Below are 16,223 nucleotides of genomic sequence, written 5' to 3'. Positions count from 1 at the left end.
TACTTGTCTCACACTGGTAACTCCTACTTTTATTTAAAACAAGCTCTGGAGATAGATCCTCATGGAGATCTGTGTCCGGCCCAAAGTTGTTAACATCATACATTACATTACATATAAGAAAAACATGGATTACTCTGGAATAAGACATTGTTTTGCAGATATCAAGGTATCATTTTATTTAGCTTCCTATGACCTATATGCCCATATAGTCGGCTTAGGATGGTTGATCCTACTGACATATTCCCTTTGACATGGAAAAAAAGAGCTCTTGAACATAAGCTAGACATGCAATATCTGAGAACACCACATCTAATATACATATACAGTTGCCTAATCTGTTATTTGGACCTCATGGACCTTATTTTTTCCTGTTATTAGAGAGGAGGCCTCTGCTATTATCCATACTACTTGACCAGAATGGAGTTTTGTGATCATCTTACTGTTGAAGGGAATCTGTCACTAGGTTTTTGCTATCCCATCTGAATGCAATATAATGTAGGGGCAGAGACCCTAATTACAACAATGTATCACTTACTGGCTGCTTGCTGTCATTTTGATTAAATCACTATTTTATCTTCTGCAGATCTAGCAGTTCTCTGAATGTTGAGTCCTGTATTACTCCGCCCACAGCACTGATTGGCAGTTTTCTGCCCATGTACAATGTACACAGAAAGCTGCCAATCAGTGGTGAGGGCGGGTTTATACATGCATATGAATATGGAGGACTACCTGGCAGCAGCTTTACTAGCCCTCTAGTGATAATCTCCTGATGATAAAACAGTGATTTTATCAAAACTTCACTAAACCCAGTAAGTGACACATCATTGAAATCAGGGTCTCTGCCCGTACATCATGCTCCTCTGGAAAAAACCTGACGACAGATTGTGACTGTTTACCGGTTAAACAGTCATTTGTTCTACATCTGTAAAATGAATTCATATTTAGATTTTTAATTACGCAGTAATCTGATTACTGTTATTCAATCCAAACATCTGCAGACCTGATGAAATACTGACTAACCTGTCAAGTAACAGTATAGAGTAAAACAACAGTAGAAGATGACCTCTCCTTGGTGGAAAGTGCATATACAATGCAAGCTGGAGATAAACAGAATTAATCAGGGAAGAGGCTTTTTAGAAATTAGTTCTTATGAACATCACATAATAGTATGAGGACATTTAAGAATATGGGAACTTTCAAGGGATTTTTTTTTCTTAAATATTTCCCCCCAGAGGTATTAATATCCTTTAGGCAGTAAGGACCATTTCATACAACTTTTTGCATTTTCTATTAACCTGCCAGACATTTTAAACAGTGGAGGTTCAGGAGTGGAGACCCCATGGATTGCTGAACTGAAGAGTAAGAAGAGCTTAGACGAAAGCTTGTTCGCTGCTTGTCCTGTCTATCTGAGGAGCATCAAGAGCACGGGAGCTGAGCTGAGCACTTCTCCTTCTGTGTTTTGTCAATTAGTGGGAATCTCCACCCTTGGACCCCCACTAATCGATTTTTTCTTTATCAAAACAATTTTTTTTAAAGAAAAAAAAATAGTGTGCTGTCAAGTTAAGAACTTTTAATTCTATATCAAAACTCGTCCAAAATAATATAACATTTATCACTTCAAAATAGATATTTATTCAGCATAACTTACCAGGTACTTGGTATGACCTGCTAAGTACGAGAAGTGACACATAAATAGATTATAAAATATACATTTTATTGACAAATTATTTAAAAAAAACACATATAAAACAGGACAGGATGCTAAAAAAGAACACTAGGTCTTACCCGTATATATACTAGCCATAATTGTTAAATAACAATTGACATATAAACAATTTTCAGTCTAGGGAAATTACTGATTTTAATATTGAATAATGCATATATAAATGAATTACACTCTAATATATTACCATATTAGCATTGCAATCAAAATCAGATGAGCAGGTTATATATAGAATTCATCCAAAAATGCCCAAAAAAAGGATTTGTAAAAAAAACATTTCAAATTAAAAGTGAAATGATTATTATCATCAAGGTGCTATAGTGCAAATAAGGATGTAGGCTAAGCCAAATGCTTTATATACCAAAGTTATCCATTAGTGCAGTATAACTAACAAACATAATCTTCCTTTGGAAATGAGGTAGTAACCATTTCTAAAGTGCTCAAGTGCATTTAGGGATAAATAAAGCAAATGTTTTATCAAAAACCTTTAGGGAAAGGCAGCTCTAATCACTAGGCATAGAATGTTTATAAAGTTGTTTGTGATAAGATTATACCTTTAAATTATATATTACACTATTACACAATTACACTTATTACAGTGCTAGTCATTTCTCACAGACTTGCCGTAGGATAGTCAAGAGGTCCAGGGTCAGTACCAAATGGGAAAAGACAAAAGTGTAGTCAGGTCACAGTCTGAGGTCAGAGTATCAGGAAGGTAGCGGATCAAGACGAAGGGGTAAGTCAAACGGATAGACAAAGGTAAATCCACGGTTGGCAATGGAGATCAATAGAAGTCAGAGGACAGAGCAAACACACCACTTGAGCAAAGCTACAATTGGCAATGGTCTGACAATTGTCAGAATGCTAATTAGACCTGTAATTACCCAGAACAGATGACATGTGGAGGAGATCCCACAGACCCAGCCAGATAGGACGCCTGAGCTGTCATTCATAATGCTCACACCTCTGACTCCGATTGGGCAGTTGAGCTGTCACTCACAATCCTGACAGCTCAGCAAGCTCTCGATCCCATAGGACAGCAGAGCTGACATTCACAGCGCCCATAGGACACCATGAGTGGTGAAATCGTGATAATTACATATAACAACCATTTCTTTTAATATACAGTGCCTTGAAAAATATTCATACCCTGTGAACACTTCCACAGAACTTGGGCTACATTTTAAAAACTAACCCTGCCTTACTCTTCTCCACAACTTTATTCCTGACCTGTCTAGTGTGTTCCTTGGTTTTCATGATGCTGTTTGATCCCTAATGTTCTCAAACAAACCTCTGAGGCCTTCGCAGAACAGCTGTAGTTATACTGAGAATAAATTACACACAGGTGGACTCAATTTACTAATTATGTGACTTCTGGAGGCAAATGGCCACTCAGGATGTTATTTAGGGTATCAGACTACAGGGGGCTGAATACTAATGCACGTCACAATTTTAAGATTTATATTTTTAAAATAATTAGAAAATCAAATATCATGCCTTTACACTTCACAAATACTATGACTACTAATACTACTACTTTGTGTTGATATAGTACATAAAATCCCAATAAAATGCATTTAAGTTGTGGGTGTAACATGAAAAAATGTGGAAACGTTCATGGGGTATGAATACTTTTCAAGGCACTGTAAATCATGACCCAATAATATATTATCCCAGTCTTTGAAGTTGCAGTTTGATCAGAATACCTATCTCTAATTTTTCCACCTTTACCAGCTCCTGTGCATATAAAATGTAAACTAGTCGTTAATCAGAGGGGGAATCTTTCGTCACTCGTCATTTATTCACACATTTATATGAAAAATGTAAATAATCTAACAGAAAAGGAAGCTTCTTTGCAATATAAATGTATTTTCTTTTTTAAATGCATCAAACTGAGCATTGAAATGACTGTAATTCCCATCGGCAGTATACTATGATATGATTTGATTCATCCAAGGTGCCTATGCCGTTCCTTTCAGAAGCAGATATCTGTGTCATGCCCACAGGTACAGACTGATGTTCCAGCGCAGTCTGATCATTATAAATATTGATTTGATGTCCTGACTTGGATGAATGACTGGATGAAAGATACAAGAATGCACACAGTCATATTATGATAGCGTCATACAGGTGGCAGGTTACAATTTATGTACGTATATCAGGTAGTAATAGTAATGAAGGATTATCATTCGGAAATACCTGAAGTGATAAGGGAACAACATTGCATTAAAAAATACAATTTGGGTCCTGCTCCAGTTGCTGTTTTATTAATCCCAATAGTTTCAAAATTGTTGGGTCTGGCACATATTTTTATCCTCATCGGTTCATTGAAAGGAAGAAAGGCAGCTTGTCGCTTGGATCAATTTCCCATTATTCTTTCTACCCATATACAGTACAGACCAAGAGTTTGGACACACCTTCTCGTTTAAAGATTTTTCTGTATTTTCATGGCTATGAAAATTATACATTCACACTGAAGGCATCAAAACTATGAATTAACACATGTGGAATTATATACTTAACAAAAAAGTGTGAAACAACTGAAAATATGTCTTATATTCTAGGTTCTTCAAAGTAGCCACCTTTTGCTTTGATGACTGCTTTGCACATTGTTGGCATTCTCTTGATGAGCTTCAAGAGGTAGTCACCGGAAATGGTTTTCACTTCACAGGTGTGCCCTGTCAGGTTTAATAAGTGGGATTTCTTGCCTTATAAATGGGGTTGGGACCATCAGTTGTGTTGTGCAGAAGTCTGGTGGATATACAGCTGATAGTCCTACTGAATAGACTGTTAGAATTTGTATTATGGCAAGAAAAAAGCAGCTAAGTAAAGAAAAACGAGTGGCCATCATTACTTTAAGAAATGAAGGTCAGTCAGTGCTAAAAATTGGGAAAACTTTGAATGTGTCCCCAAGTGCAGTTGCAAAAACCATCAAGCGCTACAAAGAAACTGGCTCACATGAGGACCGCCCCAGGAAAGGAAGACCAAGAGTCACCTCTGCTTCTGAGGATAAGTTTATCTGAGTCACCAGCCTCAGAAATCACAGGTTAACAGCAGTTCAGATTAGAGACCAGGTCAATGCCACACAGAGTTTTAGCAGCAGACACATCTCTTTAACAAGTGTTAAGAGGAGACTTTGTGCAGCAGGCCTTCATGTTAAAATAGCTGCTGGGAAACCACTGCTAAGGACAGGCAACAAGCAGAAGAGACTTGTTTGGCCTAAAGAACACAAGGAATGGACATTAGACCAGTGGAAATCTGTGCTTTGGTCTGATGAGTCCAAATTTGAGATATTTGGTTCCAACCACCGTGTCTTTGTGCGACGCAGAAAAGGTGAACGGATGGACTCTACATGCCTGGTTCCCACCGTGAAGCATGGAGGAGGAGGTGTGATGGTGTGGCGGTGCTTTTCTGGTGACACTGTTGGGGATTTATTCAAAATTGAAGGCATACTGAACCAGCATGGCTACCACAGCATCTTGCAGCGGCATGCTATTCCATCCAGTTTGCGTTTAGTTGGACCATCATTTATTTTTCAACAGAACAATGACCCCAAACACACCTCCAAGCTGCGCAAGGGCTATTTGACCAAGAAGGAGGGTGATGGGGTGCTACGCCAGATGACCTGGCCTCCACAGTCACCAGACCTGAACACAATCGAGATGGTTTGGGGTAAACTGGACCGCAGAGTGAAGGCAAAAAGGCCAACAAGAGCTAAGCATCTCTGGGAACTCCTTCAAGATTGTTGGAAGACCATTTCCGGTGATTACCTCTTGAAGCTCATCAAGAGTGTGCAAAGCAGTCATCAAAGCAAAAGGTGGGTACTTTGAAGAACCTAGAATATAAGACATATTTTCAGTTGTTTCACACTTTTTTGTTAAGTATATAATTCCACATGTGTTAATTCATAGTTTTGATGCCTTCAGTGTGAGTGTACAATTTTCAAAGTCATGAAAATACAGAAAAATCTTTAAATGAGGTGTGTCCAAACTTTTGGTCTGTACTGTATGTATTTTCATACCACCCATACAAAACAAGTCCCTTATGTATGAGAACCATATTAACCATTAGAGAGGAGCTCCGCTAATTGGCCAGCCTAATCTTCTGATGTTCTGGACAATCTCTTCTGTGACTGTGCCGATCCGTCATGAACCCACTGACTTGACATGAATCAGGCAATAGTCTTATTGCACCCGCTGCTTTTCTTTTTTTTGGTGGAGGGCTAATTCAGACATTTGCTGTAGAGTCCCATGCATTCTAGGTATGCCGCCCGTGTGGATTACTTATCCATTCAAATTCGCAAAGTTCCAGCGCACAGCGCCTGTGGTGCCTGATGGAGATGAACTAATTGCTTTGTGCAACCGTAGTTCACAGTCAAAGTAAATGCTCTCTGGCCGTGGACAGGAGCTCCCCGGCGCGGTGTTTGTTTCGCAGGCCTGGTTTGACATCATCTGTACAGCAGGCGATGTGCAGGTGATTTCTCAGCTAATCATAAGCCGTGGCTGGGATCCTGTTGGGTAAGGAAATTTGCGCAGCTCCTGTTAGCGGCCAGGGAGCTCTGACCTGAACTGTGGATCAGAATTGCACTAAGCAATCTGCTCATTTCTAGTTCCTGACATTCCTGCATCAATGAAATTACATCCATTATTCACTAGACTGCTGCAGACAATCAGTGGACTTAATGATCACACTGTATTCCAAATTTTTGCCATCATACCCAAATATTACCAAAATACAGCAACGTAATGACCGTGGTTGCAGGGGATGCGACCGCGCCTGGGCCCGTGCCGGAGTGGGGCACACCAAACCTAGCGCCTACTTCAGCTGGATGTGCATCCAGGATGCACATTCAACTGAAATTTACTGCAGCACAGGCACCCTCCAGTTCCCTTTACTGCAGTACACGCCACTGGGCAAGCAGAGGTCGGCAGCTGGTGTCTCATGGCTGTGAGGTCAAGCGTCCCCATAGCAGGTATAGTAAGCACTGGGGTCGGCGGTCCCCCCTCCCACATGGGCCTGGAAGAGGATGATGAAGAGGACGCCGCACGTCAAAGGAGTTCAGGAAGATGAGAAGAATGTTTTGCTTTTTTTGTATGCACAACGGGGAACATATATGCCAGAAAGGAGCCCAGGATGGGGGACATATGTACAGGAAAGGGACGCAGGATGAGGGACATATATACCTGGAAGGGGCCCAGGATGGACTGACATAAATACCTGAAAGGGGACCAAGATGGACTGACATGTATACCTGGAAGGGGTCCAAGATGGGAGACACTAGTGCAGGATGGGGGACATTACTACAAAATGAAAAGGGGGGGGTGAACACGTTTGTCTTTATAGGATTAAGAATGCTACTAGGGCCCATACATCTGTCCAACATGCTGGAGGGCCCATGTCCAGATTTTGCACTGGTGCCCATCAGACTCTAGTTACACCACTGCCAAAATATCTCTCAGTTGTTTGTGCTTTCATCTAATATTTAAGCATTGACAGAAGAATTAGCCTTTAAGTAAAGCTAAATCTCCTAACACCATATTAATATATCTTTATAATAGATATTTGTCTAAAATATGAACCGCTAAAATGCCCACAGGAAAAAGACCACAGCCATGAATGCTCATAGGAAAATTGCCCACGATGAAAGTTGCCCACACTGAAAATAGCCCACACAGAGAATTGCCCACATGGAAAGTTGCCCACCCAGAAAATAGCTCACACAGAATTGCCCACAAGGAAAATTGCCCACATGGAAAGTTGCCCACACAGAAAATTGCCCACATGGACAAAAATAACAACAGTTATCACCTCCCTTCCAACCTATAATATGTTATCAATCACAAGCAAGAATAGAAGGAAAGGCAGCACTCACCCAGTCTTCTTTAAAACGTTCCTTTATTTTTGTGTGCAGAGCATTTCAGCTTGCAGCATTGGACTGAGACCCCGAAGGGAGGACGCACATTTAGGTTACACGTACTAAATTCATATTTAATAAACAGCCATCTTAAGTTCATGGTCTTTTGATTGTGATCTTCATCACTGGACGTGGCTTTCTGTGTGAACCTGCAGTTGATGGGGACACGGTCCTCGTGCTCTGGCCTTGAGGCGAGGAGCGGGCTAGAGTTAACAGCTGTCTCTACCCGGTCAAGGTCCCTACCCAAGAAGGCCTGGAGGGGAGTAGTGGAGACAAGCTCCACAAGCAAAAGGATCCAAGGGGGATGCAGACGGAGCGGTATACGCCACCTGTCCTCACTATTCTGGCCTAATCAGAGGGATTCCTGCTGCAAAAGGGGTACCGACCCCCGATATCTGACTCTGTCACTTTAAGTCTTAGTCGGAGAAGCCCGGAGGCTTAGTGGATCCCACCGGGTAACGGACGGAGCGGAGTCGCCACCCGTACCCTTGTTCTGTGCATAGACCAGAGGGAGACCCGGCCTTACCACACGTACCACTTACGGACAGGAGAGGACTTAGTAAGGAGTCTAGGAACACTCTGGTGCGGGGTCCTGACCAAAGCACCTGAACTACCCGGTGGTTGTCGGACCCCCAGTCCTTGTGGCCGCAGCGCGCCATGAGGAGCAGGGAGAAGCCTTGCAGCTGTGCGTTCTACCGTGAGTAAAGCTTGGAAGACTACCCCTATGGCCTCCGGTTCCTTATTGCAACGCGGCACCGCACTACACCGCACCACATGTCCCACTACAACTCCCATCCTCCTGCTCCCTCTGCCCTGAGGCCCTGCTCCGCCTGTGGGGAGTAGTACCATCTGCTGCTGCCACTACATTCCGCCTCAGAGGACTGAACGCAGCGCTGGTGGAGAATCACCAGGCACCACAGGTGGCGTAGTTATTTAATCCACTCGATTAACACCAAAAACTCTGATAGCCCATTAAACCTTTTAATCTGACGGCCCGGCACGGAACGGGTCCAGGCCACGACTGCAACCCCCCAAACATCTGACCCGGCTCCGAGTACCCCCATCTCCCAGGGTGGGCTGTGAGCGTCACATTATATCGTTCCGGACAGTGGCATACCACCATTGGCAGTGGGCCACACGGCTGCTATGTGGCCTGTTAGTCGGGGGGGGGGCTCGGTGTCAGTGCCGGCATCAGGGCCCCCCCCGTCATCACACGTTCAATTGTATCAGCATTTCGGATGTTGAAAGTAATAATGAGGGAGGGAGCGTGACCCTCCCCCATCATTCCTCCTCGGCATCTGATGTCTCAATGCAGCGGGCGCAATGACGTCACTACATGGCGCCCGCTTCCCTGAGATGTGCGGGCGCTTCAGAAAGCTCGTTGAAGAGACCGAAGCAGCTGGGGAGCGAGGAGGAGAGGTGAGTATTGTATTTTTTTTTTAAATCAGTGAGTACATTGTGGTGGCCATAGTAATGTATGGAGGACTATGGGGTGCATTACACTGCATGGAGGACTATGTGGAGTGCATTATACTATATAGATGAGTATGAGGTACATTATACTGCATGGAGGACTATGGGGAGTGCATTATACTATATGGAGGACTATGGGTGCATTATACTATATAGAGGACTATGGGGTACATTATACTGTATAGAGGACTATGGGATGCATTATACTATATGGAGAACTATGGGTTGCATTATACTGTAAAGAGGAATATTGGGTGCATTATATTGTACAGAGGACTATAAGGTGTGCATTATATTATATGGAGGACTATGGGGTGCATTATACTGTATGCAGGACTATGGGATGGATTATACTGTATGCAGGACTATGGGGAGTGCATTATACTATATGAAGGACTACGGGGATTGCATGATACTGTTTGGATGATTATGGGGTGCATTATACTATATGGAGGACTATGGGGTGCATTATACTATATGCGGGACTATGGGGACTGCATTATACTTTATGGAGGACTATGGGGAGTGCATTATACTGTATGGAGGATTATGGGGTGCATTATGCTATATGTAGGACTATGGAGTGCATTATGTTATATGGAGGACTATGAGGAGTGCATTATACTGTATGGAGGACTATGGAGTGCAGTATACTATATGGAAGATTATGGAGTGCATTATACTATGTGGAGGACTATGGGGAGTGCATTATACTGTATAGAGGATTATGGGGTGCATTATACTATATGTAGGACTATGGGATGCATTATATTATATGGAGGACTATGGGGACTGCATGATACTGTTTGGATGATTATGGGGTGCATTATACTATATGGAGGATGATGGGGTGCATTATACTGTATGGAGGACTATGGAGTGCAGTATACTATATGGAAGATTATGGAGTGCATTATACTATGTGAAGGACGATGATGCCCATTATACTATATAAAAGTCTATGTGGGAGAAAGTATAATATTTGGTGGGCTTGGTGGGGGCCATTATACTGTATGCAAGCAACTATACAGTGTGAAGGTTTGTGTAGGGTCCATCATACTGTGTGGAGGGCTAGTGGTGGCCATTAAACTTTGTGGTGAGGTGTGGGGCCATTATACTGTATGTAGGCCCATTATACTGCGTGGAGAGCTGTATGGGGGTCACAGTTGGAATTTCATACTGTGTTGGGGTCATCATACTTTGACGGGGTAGTTGAGGTGGGGTACAGTAGGGTCATCATACTGTGTGTGTGGAGGGTACTGTGGAGGAATTTACTGTGGGGTTATCATACTGTGTTTGGAGGACACTTTTGTTGGCATCATACTTTTTGGGGGCAATGAAAGGGCAATCTAGGGGCTTCAATAGGAGGAAAATTACATTGTAAAGGCTGCAAAGTTGTGAGATCTGCTCTTCTGTGACCACGCCAAATATTAATTTTTTTTTGTTGGGGAGGAGGGCAATTAAAACTTCTGCTATGGGTCCCCCCTGTAATAAGTTATATCGCTCCGAAGCCTGTGTATAGTATGACCCCGGCTTTACTGATATAATGCTATTATCAACTCTTCATCCCCCTCGTCCTGCAATATGTAATATCGCTCTGGAGCTGTGTACAGTGTGACACCAGCTGTACCAGCATGTGGCCAATTTTCAGTGTGTGAGTACAGCCTTAGCCTTCTTTACTAAAATGTTTTAATAAACTATAGTTATTTTGTCCATGTCGGCAATTTTCTGTGTGCGCAATTTTCCATGTAGGCAATTTTCCGTGTGGGAAATTTTCTGTGTGGGCAACTTTCATTGTGGTTAATTTTCCTGTGGGCTTTCATGGCTGTGGGATTTTTTCTGTGGCCATTTTTCCTTTGGGCATATTTCATGGGATCCGCTAAAATATGTAAGGTACGTATACCCCTTCAAAGGGGTTGTCCACTGATTACTTGTTATCACCTATCTAAAGTATAAGTGACACATTTTTAATTAGTGGGGGTCGAACTGCTGGGACCCATATCGATAGAAAGAATGGGGTCACTTTTACCCCCATTATAATGGAGCGGCTTGACTGCTAACACAACTATGCGCTATTGAGAGCTGCACTTTTCTTTACTTTAATCATTATGGACTTTTTGACTTAGGACTGAGGTTAAAAGTTTAATGGGTGAACATTCTCTTTAAGCTAGTTAGTAAATTGCAGGCATATTTATATTCATAAAATGTCACTTTAAACTGAACTAAATGTTAACTAAATTATAATGAAAACATCAAAAAACTTAAAGGTAGCGGCTTCAATATGCCAAACACTCTGCAAAATGAAAATAATTAATTATGTAGATCTATTTTTTAATATCATTTGGGAATATACCAGCAAGGATATGCTTAACAAGCGAGGAACGAAGATGAAAGGAAAAAGTGAAAATTGTCTCAGGCAAATCAGATCATGGCAAGCTTTGGATTTTTAGTAGGTCAAATGAAATTATAATGATAATGTCTGAATATCGACGGAGAGACTATCAGAGACAGAGAGAGTTCTCATTTTAGGGAATTATGCAGAATACACTCTTCTACAACATCCTAGAAACACATTGTTGATTCTTTTCTAGTTTATAACCTACTAAACTGAGGAATCTTATTAGGACGGATAAAACTAATTCATTTTCCGATGGATTTTTGTTCATATAAAGCAATATATAAAGACTTCATTACTTTTCTTCCTTTTTTTTTTTCCTTCCTAGCATATACCGTTTATTCTCTGCAGACAGAAAACGAGTGGAAACTGCATTAGAGTCTTGTAATCTTCCATCTGGCAGAGTAAGTATCCAAAAGGCAGGCGGAGAACTCGATATATGTATTCATGGTGAGGAAAGAACAATCAAGAGAAATGTAAAGATAAAACATTCCTGGTGATTTCTGCTTTGATAATTGCATAAATATTCCCGGTGTTAATGCTGGCCTCCATTGTGGTTTATTTTTGAATGTGAGAAGAATAGACCAGACTACCGGGCTTACATATATGCCGTTCTATCTGGAAATTGCCACTAGAATAAAAGTCTGCTTTTACATTCCGCTGTGTTATGAATAGCTTAAAAGTAATTTCATCTGCATGAGATTACATACACAAATATAATAAGATGATTCAAAAAAAATATTGTTTCCGCCTTTGAAAGGGTATGGTTCGACGGAAAATAAGCCAAACTTCTCCCTTACCTGTATTTGTAAGCTGTTATTCACTGTTATCAGCCATGAGAGGCTGGGGAAAGGCTGACTTCAAATGATGGACTTCAAAAAAGTTGACATCAAGAAGCTCATAAAATAATTGTTCCCCCTTCATCTTATATATCTATACTGAGAAACTTTTATGTAAAGTACATGTAAATGATAGAAAGTTTGACCAAGTTCCTGGGTTAGGCCAAGTTCACACATTCAGTTTTTGGTCAGTATTTTACATCAGTATTTCTAAGCCAAAACCAGGAGTGGGTGATAAATACAGAAGAGGTGACGTGTTTCTATTATACTTTTCCTCTGATTGTTCCACTCCCGATTTTGGCTTACAAATACTGATGTAAAATACTGACCAAATGCTGAACATGTGAACGTGGCCTTATACTGAGACTTTTTGTAGCACTAGTCTAGTGATTGTTGGTAATCAGTTTTTTTAGAGGGACACTTGTTCTAAAAATGTACCTTGAAAATTACATTACAAATAATAATATTTCAGAGAATAAATGTGGCTTGGTGCATAAAAATTGCATCAACCCGTGAATTCTACTGCTTGAACCACTGGATCTCATTTTGAGCTCATTCAGACATTCTTTTTTTTCGCGTACGAGAAACATATACGAGATACACAGCTAGCACTTGTACGCAAAAAAAAGACAAAAAAATCAGACCATACACCAGGATGGCAATTGGTCCATTTTTCGCTGACCCCAAAAAAACAGCTGTCTGAATGAGCCTTTAGAGTTTTATATAGGAGAGATATTTAGGCCAGATTGGGAGGAATTATTCTAATTACTGTTCCATCTAATTATCAATTAATCTTCTAATTATATGTAAAGTAATCAAATGAATTCCCGTATATCTCCTGCATATTAGTACACATGCTGTATAAGATTGTCCTGATCTCAGGATAGGCAAATCTGTTTTTTTTTAGGTATCTGGTATAGCCTATTCTCATTCTATTTTCATTGAATCATCTGATATCCCATAGTAATAGATTGAATATCATCTGTTAGGTTGATCATATCTGTCATTCCTCCCATAATTATTTCTAAACCTGGTTCTAACTAATTAGGGTAAATTAATTCTAACTAAAGTGCAGTGCTAAATAATTCCCAGTGTTATCCCTCATCACTTCAATGTTTTACCCCGCTTTTTTAGAATTTTTTGCTTGATTTTTTTCTAATGCTGAGGCGGCTGTCAGTCAGTGCCAAAGCGTAGTTACAGCCGCCGTTCACTATGTACTGAGCGATGTCTGAAGCTGTGCCTCTATGACTGCAAGAGCGAGGCTTCTGGGAGGAATATAGTTAATTTCCTCCTGGCAGCGGGGCTCTCAGTGTGGCGGTCAAATGGCTTCAGATCGCTATTAGCCTGCAGATTAATCCCATATCTGTAGGTTAATAGCAATTTTTTTTTTACATGACAGGTTCTCTTTATGTTACCTATGAAGATACCAAAACAAATCCATGATACAGCATGCTATAATTTTGATAAAAATCATTGTGATCAATTTAGCATAATCTAGGCATTTTGGCAAGGGCGAGACAAGAGACTGAAGGACCTCCTAAAAAAAAATGTTTCATCAATATTATTATTAAAATAGGAAGGGTTTGGACTAGAAAATAGTCATTTGCCTTTTAGTAATTACTACCTTCGCTTACAGTCATCAGAAAGTTTTTAGAATACTATTTTTTTACTTTTTCTTTTTTTTTAGTCTCCTTTTTTCGTTTTGTAATGTCTAGCCCATCACATCTGCCAATGTGTCAGGTCTTTCTTTAATGATATAGATATAAACCCATCTGCCATCTGTTACCTAGTAACTCCATTTATAATTTTAATAAAGTTTCTTATTGAGATAGAGACTCCCAGGTGCAAATTTTGACCTTCTAGAGTTATAATATCTCACTAGCTCTTTGAATTTAATAACTCATATTCTCACTGAAGTTTCAGTTTTGTATTGAAAGATTCACATTCAATTTAGACTAATGTTTTTTCAGATTTATATAAATTTTTTTTTTTACCAAATTTGGGCCTTTCCAGTGGTTTACGGAAACAATTGATGACTTTAAAGTAGATATTGAATACTATGTAAAGTAGCTCTTTGTTAGAAGATAGTTGTGTCTGTAGTGCTACTTATTGGAGGTAGCAGGGGCGGACATACAGTGGTGCAACGTGTGACGCTGCAGAGGGGCCCAAGAGGTAAGGGGCCTACCACCCCCAAAGCAGAAGGAATTGTTCATTATCATGATCTATTGGACTGCAATGGGCCCATGTATTGTTCATGCACAGGGGCCCTCTTCTGTCTGTATCCGCCAGGGGGAAGTAATTATCTTCCAAGTCAATGTTCAACCCTTTAACAAGCTTTCAAACATGACTACGGATTTAAGCCAAACCAGAGTTCCCTTAGTCATGATGCAAGGCTTATTAAAGGGTGGAACATTGACTTATAGTGGAGGAAAGCTAATTTGCATACCCTTTTCCCATGGAGCATTGCCTGGCCTATAATATTCCCTACACCAGCTGGCGGTCTCCACAAGAAGAAACCGTATCCCTCTAGACAATATTGAATGCTATGACGCTAATTGACTTTCAATGAAAATGACAATGTGTGTCTGTGGTATCCATATAACATATGGACACGATTAATGATGGTAGATGGTATATTTCTGTAGCTAATGATGTTATATCCATTTATGGAGCCCAGTTTTTTTCCCTGCTCCAAATACCATGCCTACAATACACAGCTATAGAATTAAATGATAAAATGCGGTCTGCCTGCAGCAACCATTTAAAGGGGTTGTCTTATTTTATTAAATTGGTTGAATTATAATTATGGAAATAAGAAACTTTGCAATTTACCTCTTAACAAAAATCCTCTTTTTGCACTAGAATGGAGGGATTTTTATTTCTAGAGTTTACAGCTCATTCTTTGGCAATGAGTGTGTGCTAGCTGTTTATTATACAGCTTGCAAGCACTGCGTTAAAGCTGGCTGGATTGCTGGATTCAGCCAGCTTCAGTGTCCTTGCACTCCACTGATACTGCAAAGGAGAAGCTGCCTCTGATAGCAATATGGGAAAGTTCAAGTCGAGGGATGGGAAAGTGTCAAAGGAAGGGTTATGGGTACAACCACATTGCATGACCTGGTCCACTGTAGAAGAGCTATTCTTTCTTTCCTTATCACAATTGTCGATTCACTGGACAAAACATTCAGAAAATAATTTACCCATGTACATATTTATTAATGTCTATTTCTTCTCAAAATTCACCCAAGCCTTTTTTTTTAAACCATCAACAGTTTCCCACTATGACCAGCTTCCTGAGGTAGACTATTCCACAGATGAATAGTTCTTATTGTGAAGAAGCCTTGTCTCCTCTGGAGATTGAATCGTTCTTTCTCCAGGCAGAGGAAGTGCCCCCTTGTGTTTTGATGGGGTTTTACATGAAACATCTTTTGACCATACTTTTTGTATGCACGTGTACAAGTTAATTATGTCCCTCCTTAGATGTCTCTTCTTAAGACTTATTATTTTAGTTTTTCTCATAACTAACATCCTCCATGCCTCTTATCATAGAATCATAGAATGGTAGAGTTGGAAGGGACCTCCTGGGTCATCTGGTCCAACCCCCTGCTCAAAGCAGGATTCACTAAATCATCTCAGACAGATGTCTATCCAGCCTCTGTTTGAAGACGTCCATTGAAGGGGAACTCACGACCTCTCGTGGCAGCCTGTTCCACTCATTAATCACCCTAACTGTCAAAAAGTTTTTTCTAATATCTAATCTGTGTCTCCTCCCATTCAGTTTCATCCCATTGCTTCTAGTCTTTCCTTGTGCAAATGAGAATAAAGATGATCCTTCTACAATGTGACAGCCCTTGACATATTTGTAGACAGCTATTAAGTCTC

General features: G+C 40.6%; 1 protein-coding gene across 1 annotated transcript in view; it reads left to right on the top strand.

Moving 5' to 3' along the window:
• The window catches only part of PLCB1 (phospholipase C beta 1), a 1,235,601-nt gene that overhangs the window by 572,602 nt on the left and 646,776 nt on the right, over nt 1–16,223 (top strand). The window contains exon 7 of the mRNA XM_073672250.1: nt 11,834–11,909. Coding sequence (XP_073528351.1) covers nt 11,834–11,909 — 76 coding nt within the window. The remainder of the gene's footprint in view (nt 1–11,833; nt 11,910–16,223) is intronic.

The sequence above is a fragment of the Phyllobates terribilis genome, unplaced genomic scaffold (assembly GCF_046119375.1).
Source record: "Phyllobates terribilis strain yellow unplaced genomic scaffold, ASM4611937v1 Scaffold_3__8_contigs__length_932513732, whole genome shotgun sequence".
Taxonomy (NCBI): domain Eukaryota; kingdom Metazoa; phylum Chordata; class Amphibia; order Anura; family Dendrobatidae; genus Phyllobates; species Phyllobates terribilis.
This window is presented reverse-complemented; position numbering and strand designations above follow the sequence as displayed.